The sequence below is a fragment of the Astatotilapia calliptera genome, chromosome 6 (assembly GCF_900246225.1).
Source record: "Astatotilapia calliptera chromosome 6, fAstCal1.2, whole genome shotgun sequence".
NCBI classification, from domain to species: domain Eukaryota; kingdom Metazoa; phylum Chordata; class Actinopteri; order Cichliformes; family Cichlidae; genus Astatotilapia; species Astatotilapia calliptera.
The window spans coordinates 9,700,044-9,708,405 of NC_039307.1; the positions used below are offsets into that span (position 1 = coordinate 9,700,044).

Consider the following 8,362-nt stretch of genomic DNA (forward strand, 5'->3'; position numbering starts at 1 on the left):
AATTGCGGCATTACTTTGTTAACCTGTTCACTATATTCCAGGGTGATAAGAATTAACCAAAATATTGCAATGAAATGGCTTTCACCTCCTCTTATTGGATCTTCCAATGATGATCTGCTGCTGTATGTACATACAGCAGCAGATCATCATTAAGCAGTTTAACCAAACTGTCCACTGCATCCTAACTGTGAGGCAAAACCTCAGCATCAACAGGTTCAGTGGAGCAGGACTGACAGAAGCCTTTGAACTCTTGATGGAGGTCCCTTGCTTCTCTTGTCAGCTCTGTCACCATGATTATCAGTTTTTGTAAGGCACCATCTGTTGACAAGAATAAGAAAACTGAGAAATACTGGCTTGAGACGTTTAAGTAGTTCCATCTGCTAAAATTGCATACAAGTTTCTCTTGTTCACTTATGAATAACATCCTATGTAAAATGTCAAAATACAACATTTTAGGACTTTAAAAGTTGCCTCACAAAGTTTCTAGAATCTAAAAAGAGTCAAAATAAAAGAATAATTGAGAAAACTGAAGTTAGTGATTAATCTTAATTTGTGTTTTAGTGGTAAAAATTATAATGAAATTGTGATAAAACTCATTTTCAAATACCTTTGGGATAGATACAGTGGGATGCAAAAGTCTGGGCAACCTTGTTAATAGTCATTATTTTCCTGTATAAATCGTTGGTTGTTACAATAAAAAATGTCAGTTAAATATATCATATAGGAGACACACAGTGATATGAGAAGTGAAATGAAGTTTATTGGATTTACAGGAAGTGTGCAATAATTGTTTAAACAAAATCAGGCAGGTGCATAAATTTGGGCACCACAAAAAAAAAAAAAAAGAAGAAATGAAATCAATATTTAGTAGATCCGCCTTTTGCAGAAATTACAGCCTCTAAACACTTCCTCTAGGTTCCAATGAGAGTCTGGATTGTGGTTGAAGGTATTTTGGACCATTCCTCTTTACAAAACATCTCTAGTTCATTCAGGTTTGATGGCGTCCGAGCATAGACAGCTCTCTTTAACTCACACCACAGATTTTCAATAATATTCAGATCTGGGGACTGAGAAGGCCATTCCAGAACGTTGTACTTGTTCCTCTGCATGAATGCCTTAGTGGATTTTGAGCAGTGTTTCGGATCGTTGTCTTGTTGAAAGATCCAGCCCCGACGCAGCTTCAGCTTTGTCACAGATTCCTGGACTATGGTCTCCAGATTCTGCTGATACTGAGTGGAATCCATGTGTCCCTCAACTTTGACAAGATTCCCAGTCCCTGCACTGGCCACACAGCCCCACAGCATGATGGAACCACCACCATATTTTACTGTAGGTAGCAGGTGTTTTTCTTTGAATGCTGTGTTCTTTTTCCTCCATGCATAACGCCCCTTTGTTATGACCAAATAACTCAATTTTAGTTTCATCAGTCCACAGCACCTGATTCCAGAATGAAGCTGGCTTATCCAAATGTGCTTTAGCATACTTCAAGCTGCTCTGTTTGTGCTGTGGGCGGAGAAAAGGCTTCCTCTGCATCACTCTCGCATGCAGCATCTCCTTGTGTAAAGTGCGCCGAATGGTAGAACGATGCACAGTTACTCCATCTGCTGCAAGATGATGTTGTCGGTCTTTGGTGCTGGTCTGTGGGTTAACTCTGACTGTTCTCACCATTCGTTGCTTCTGTCTCTCCGAGATTTTTCTTGGTCTGCCACTTCGAGCCTGAACTTGAACTGAGCCTGTGGTCTTCCATTTTCTCAGTATGTTCCTAACTGTGGAAACAGACGGCTTAAATCTCGGAGCAGCTTTCTGTATCCTTCCCCTAAACCATGATGGTGAACAATCTTTGTCTTCAGGTCATTTGAGAGTTGTTTTGAGACCCCCATGTTGCTACTCTTCAGAGAAAATTAAAAGAGGGAAATTTACAATTGACCCCCTTAAATACTGTTTCTCATTACTGGATTCACCTGTGTATGTAGGTCAGGGGTCACTGAGCTTACCAAGCCAATTTGAGTTCCAATAATTAGTTCTAAAGGTTTTGGAATCAACAAAATGACAATAGTGCCCAAATTTATGCACCTGCCTGATTTTGTTTAAACAATTATTGCACACTTTCTGTAAATCCAATAAACTTCATTTCACTTCTCAGATATCACTGTGTGTGTCTCCTATATGATATATTTAACTGACATTTTTTATTGTAACAACCAATGATTTATACAGGAAAATAATGACTATTAACAAGGTTGCCCAAACTTTTGCATCCCACTGTACCTTTGAAGACCATAAGTCACCCAAAACAGCTGTTATATTAAAATATCATAACACCTATGCTGATAATAATCACCATGGCTTATGAGAATTCTGACTGGTTCATACATTTGCCATGACTCGTTGGGATCATTGTCCTCTTCATTGCAGCGTGGACTTTGGATGTTTCTCGAGGAGGATATGGGGGTCATGAAAGCTCCTCTGTAGTTATCCAGGAGCTAGGAACAATTTCTGTGTCACTAATACTGACCTGCATAATGAACCACTTCATGTTTTTTTGTTTTTTTAAGTTATCCTGTCTATGATAACTAGGGGGAAAAGAATAAATAATGAGTTCATTAACTGGCTTTAGAGCTTGATAAAAATAAAAAAAAAAGATTAATGTTTGACAAGGATGGCAATCAATGTTGTGCTGTCAGGGCATAAAGGATATTTCCTAGTAAGGTTTTGGAGCTTTGTTACACCAAGCCTGCAGTTCAACCGCCACACTCGGTAGCATCCAATTCTGGGGGTACTGGAAGTAAGACTTGTTATAACAAAACCTTCAGAAAAGTATTAGCATGTTTCAGCAGTGCCATCTACAAATTGTACTCCTTAAGACAGGGTGCACTTTTCAGTTACTACCTTTCTGTATTGTTCTGAATGGCCTATCTGAGCCACAAGTGCATCATAATGCAGGTGCAGTAATCTGTGTCCTTTTTTCAGTTGTGACATCTTTACATGAAGCTTTTCTGAAAACCTTTTCACAGTTTGTTCTAAAAACAAGTGAAGCTTGTGCAAGAAATTTAATTTTCATAAGGAAATCCTGAGAGTTATCTAAAGGCCTAAAGAGTCCACCAGCTGTATCCAAACCAAAATGATGGTATTCCCCACCATCCATGTTTTATCCCTACCATCCATCTTTGGGTAATTCTGGGTGAAACACATGCAAAATGCCCAAGACTGCAGTCAGTGCCACTAAAGAGACTGAAAATGTTGAAGCACAGTATTTTAAACTTGTTATTAGGAACTCAGTAGTTGGAGCTTCAGCACCACCATCAGTATCAGTATGATGTGAATCAACAGCTGATGTACAGCAGTCGTGAGCTCTGTCCAGTGATACAGAAGTCTCACTGACTTCTAAACTCAGCTAATAGTCCCTGCCATTTCTTTTAACTGGTGGCTTGTGTGCAACTGAGTGACAAATGTCTGAAACCCCCGACTCCACGCCAGCATTGACCTAAGGTTGCACCTCGTTGACCAATGTAATTCCATTATGAGTGCTTTTAAAAACCAGTTAAAAACTTTTCTATTCAAACAAGCCTTTTGTTGATCTACGTATTTTATATTCTTTACATTATTTACATTTAACCTCTTACATTGTGTATAATGTCTATTGATTGTACTGTTTATTTTAATCTTTGTGTACAGTGCTTTGTGACTGCCTGTCTGTGAAAAGCGCTTAATAAATAAACTTTACTTACTTACTTACTAGTAGTGTTGTGCAAGTTCAGACTTTTATAACAAAGGATATTTTAAGGACTTGTTTTAAGGACTTGTTTATCTTACTGTGCTTAACTGGAATCTGAAATAAGACAATGAAAAGATGTTAATAAAAAGAGGGAGAACATAAAATTCAAATACATACTAATTACTTACACATTATCCCCCAGACGTTTCTCGCAAATTCCAATAAAATTTCACCTTCACAATTCCACCCCTATAATACAGTTAAAATACTCTAATTATCTGAGTGTTAGGTTTGTTTTAATGAAAGAGCCCTGAGAATTAATCTAAAGAACTGCTGCTTTATTTCAATCGTTCCACTACTAGTACTTGTGTCTAACAGCTGACCTGTCAGATGTGTAGAAGAACACAAGTTTAAAGTTACCCATTGTCCAAGTATTACTAGCTTTTGCCTCTGAGCAGTGCTGTGTGTAACCTTTTCATTATAAGTCATTTCATTATTATAAGTCAAAGAAAATAATATGATAGACACCTGTGTGCAGCATCAATAAGTTTAAACTGTTTATTTAAAATCCTAAGAAACTAGCAGGGTTGGCTCTACATTTCAAGGCTGTTGATTACAAATATCGATAACACCGTGTAAATTACGGTACAAAGTGCGTAATTGTAAAATAATAAAAACGTAGTTAGAAAATAACATTTTGAAGCAACTTTATAGCCAGCCATTCTTTTTCGCTTATCCTCATCAGGGTCACGGGTGTGAGGCTGGAGCCATAGGGCGAGGGGTGGGGGGTACACCCTAGCTAACAACTTTATAGCATCATTGCTAATATAGCTAGCTAGCTTTATGGAAGGAAAATTCTGAAAATTATGACATGAAAATGTAATATTTTCTCAGATATTGTGTTGTCTAAGAAAAGCATACTTTTCTCCTTCTGTTTAAGCTAACTTGCCCTACTATTTTGTATGGGCTAATTTTAAAAATCAGTGTTATTCTAATGTCATTACTACTACATCGCCAGGTAGCTCTGACGTCACGTAAGAACTACTGCTTGTTATCTGGGTTTCCTCGGAAAATCTGAAACCGAGTAAGATCTGAAGCCCTGGATTGTGTCTTTCAGTTCTGAAGAGTTTATTCTGTTTTTCTGATCAATCTGAGTCTCTTTACTTTTCTTTCTGTTCTCCGTCAGGCTACAAACACGCTGTATAACCGCCAGTGTTACCTTGAAAACCAGGAAGTTGAACTTGGCGGCGTCGCGGCTGTTGTTGTAGTTGACAGTAGGCGATGCATCGGGCACTAGGATGGTGACCGAGTGGTTTTTCTTTACCAGCTCTTCTATGATGGTCCGCATGTTCAACCAATGGCTGAACTCTCCCGGAAAAACCAGAGCATGGCCTCCGTGTACTGGAGCGACAGAATGAAGGAGCAGGAGGGAGAGGGGAAGAAGAAGAAGAGGATACGTGGGAACCTGCATCGTGTGTGAAACACAAAAAGATCCCCAGTGTGTGAGAAAAATCTAATGTCAGATTGCAGCTGCAGGTCCAGAGTGTAGTCTGCCTAGAGGTCAGCTACGAGTTAAGAGCTGCACTCTGACTGGACGACAACACACTGTGATCTACAACTGTAAAACAAAAAGAGGGGCATGCCAAGTCGTGTTTACTCTCACATTCCTTAAAGCAACAGTTATCTTAATCGAAGACCTAAAGGCTTCCTCTGAGCCCATGCCACCTGAAAACACAAAACACGTTTATATTCATAGTTCCACTCACATTTTCTCTGATTTCTCTGATGTTTATCAGTCAGTACTCAGTTCGGATACAAATATTTACAGTAGGTGACTCTAACCAAAGCCTCAGAATTGCATTTCATATCTGACAGTCTGTGAAAATATAAATAACACCACTCAGAGTAACAGTGTTTGCTGAAAACCCTCTTCTGTGTGACCAACTGTCAGTAATATTTAGAATAGTGAGCAACACAGCACCCAGGAAAAACTCCAGTACTGAAGATTATTTTGAAAATCCTTTATTTTTACAGGTTTCTTACTGAGAGCTTTATACCTGTGAGAATGTTCTAGTGGAATAGGAGAGCTTTATGAGAGCTTTATAGGCTTTATGCTTTAATGTGAGACTGTTTCTGTATAAAAATCCAATTTTAAATTTAGAGTTTTGATATGTAACAAAAGAGATATAAGGATGGAGCCCTGTGGCACATTTTAGTGACTGAAAGAGAGCCAAACATTGGAGACTAAGTCCAACCAAACATGAAACCATTTAATGCAGTGTGTTAATCTGTGTCCAAGCTGCGCCACTGTAACTAGATCAGGTTATATGCAGACGCCGAGCTTCACCATGCTGCATCACATACTCCACCCAGAAAACAGTGGGATTCATTTGCGTCACTGTCTGGTCATGCATCGCTCCTCCCTGAGCCCAGTTCTGTTGGAGGTTTCTTTCTCTTAATAGGGAGCTTTTCTGTCACCAAAGTGCTTGCTCATAGGGGATCATATGATTGTTGGGGTTTTCTCTGTTTCCTTTGTATTATAGGGGGTTTATATTGTAGGGTCTTTACCTTACAATATAAAGTGCCTTGAGGCAACTGTTGTTGTAATTTGGCGGTATATATAAATAACATATATTTGTATCATTATGTACAGCTACTTTAAATACCATATTCATTCAGTCTTTGAATTCAACTCTAATTGACCTTTCCTTCAAGCTATCAAGGTGTCTACTATAGCCCACTTCTTCAAGACTAATGTGATACAAAGTGTGATGTACTGATGTCCCTGAGTTGCAGTGTTGTGGTACAGAGTGAGGGCCCAGAGGTGAACGAACAGTCCTCTTTTACTACCAACAGTGGGACAAACTGAGTGAGAGTACACTGCTGGGATGTGGACTGAGTATCTGTCAAATATCAGTGCTAACGCTAATGTCAGGACCGCACACTGTTCAGTGTATTTATGCTGGAGAGCTAGTTACCTAGCACTGTTGCAATGAGCTAAAATGGTCATTCACTCTGGTTTTTGCTGCTGCTCCTCATGAGTGCAAAAGACCAACAGACCATCACGCACCAGCAGGTGGAGACACAGACTTAAGGACTGATCTGTGGCTGCTGCTGTTCATGAGGTGGGCAAATATTAACATTTATGGACTCAGGCTGTTAATTAGAATAAATAGAAAAAACATTGAAGCAACTTCATGATATTGTTTAAGTAAATCTGAATCTCACCTGCACAATAATGTGATGTAGATTTTTCAGCACATTTTTTATATGTTTAATATGTTAAATGAGAACAAGTTAGATGTCCCCAAGCCTCATTTTTCACCCCTCTGATACAAATATTTGTCTTCAAATGTTTCATAAATTCTTATAGGCCCGTCTCTTTGCTACCACAGTTCTCTTCTATACTGGAAAAGATATTTTACAATAGAATGTATCACTTTCCCACAAAAAACAATGTACTGTATGAACAGCAGTGTGGATTTAGACCCAAAAGAACCACAACACATGCCTTAATGGAATTTAAAGATACAGTAACAACTGCAACTGAAAACAAAGAATATGCTATCTGGAGTTTTTTAGATTAAAAAAAAAGCATTTGATAAAGTCAGTCACAACATTTTACTTAATAAACTTTGCACATATGGGGTCAGAGGGGTGGCATTATCATGGGTTAACAGTTCCCTTAAAAACCAGAAACTATTTATATAAACAAATAAATGCCATAAAATCAAAATTGAAACCTGTTGTATGTGGGGTTCCCCAAAGATAAGTTCTGTACATTATTGTATATTAATGACATATATGTGCAATTTCAAAGTCTTTGAAAATAATATTATTTGCAGATGATGCAAATTTACTGTACTGTGGAAGTAACTTGGAACAACTTCTGAATGAACTAGAAAACTAATAAATAATATGAAGACTTGGTTTGACTATAATAAATTAACATTGGACATGAGTAAAACAAAATTCATGATATTTGGGAATTGTGCATATTCTACAAATAGTAAAGTGACAATAAATAACTTTGAATGAGACAGAGTATCTGGGGGGGGGGAAATCCGTGGTGTGATAATACATCACAAACTATCCTAGATTCACTTATATTAAAGGCAAAATATCAACGTCTCTTGCAATTCTCTACAAGGTTAAGGATCTCATAAATCAAAAATCATTATATACACATTATATGTATTGTTCTATTATACTCCCGTACATGCTATATTGTGTGTGGAAGTGTAGGGAAACACCTGTAAAACACACACCCATCCAATATACGTTCTGCAAAAAAGAGTGATAAGAACACCTGTACAGATGAAGTTAAGAAAAGTACAAAAATACACACATTTGTTTAGAAGCAATAAATTGCATGAATATAGACTTCATCCTCTCAGTGATTGAGCTGTCTCATTGTTTTCTATTGAAGTCTTCTCCTTATTTTTATAGATTAAGGCAAGAGTAAGTTAAAACATTCATTAAGGTATTTTGCACATAGATATAACTCCATATGAAGCAATGTCAAACATAACTGGTAATTAGTTACATTTACTTCTTCGAAATAAACTATTCTATCTATCTTACAGTGTTTATCATCCATCTGTTTTAGTCTATAACTATAATTTCTTCTACCTAATCCTATACACT

The 8,362-nt window shown here is 37.7% G+C and overlaps 1 protein-coding gene across 3 annotated transcripts in view; it reads right to left on the reverse strand.

Moving 5' to 3' along the window:
- LOC113023782 (UDP-glucuronosyltransferase 2A1-like) overlaps window positions 1–5,457 on the reverse strand; it is a 13,115-nt gene extending 7,658 nt beyond the window's left edge. For all 3 annotated transcript variants that reach the window (XM_026170145.1, XM_026170143.1, XM_026170144.1), the window contains exon 1: window positions 4,935–5,457. In XM_026170145.1, coding sequence (XP_026025930.1) covers window positions 4,935–5,186 — 252 coding nt within the window. In that variant the 5' untranslated portion in view covers window positions 5,187–5,457. The remainder of the gene's footprint in view (window positions 1–4,934) is intronic.
- Window positions 5,458–8,362: the final 2,905 nt, after the last annotated feature.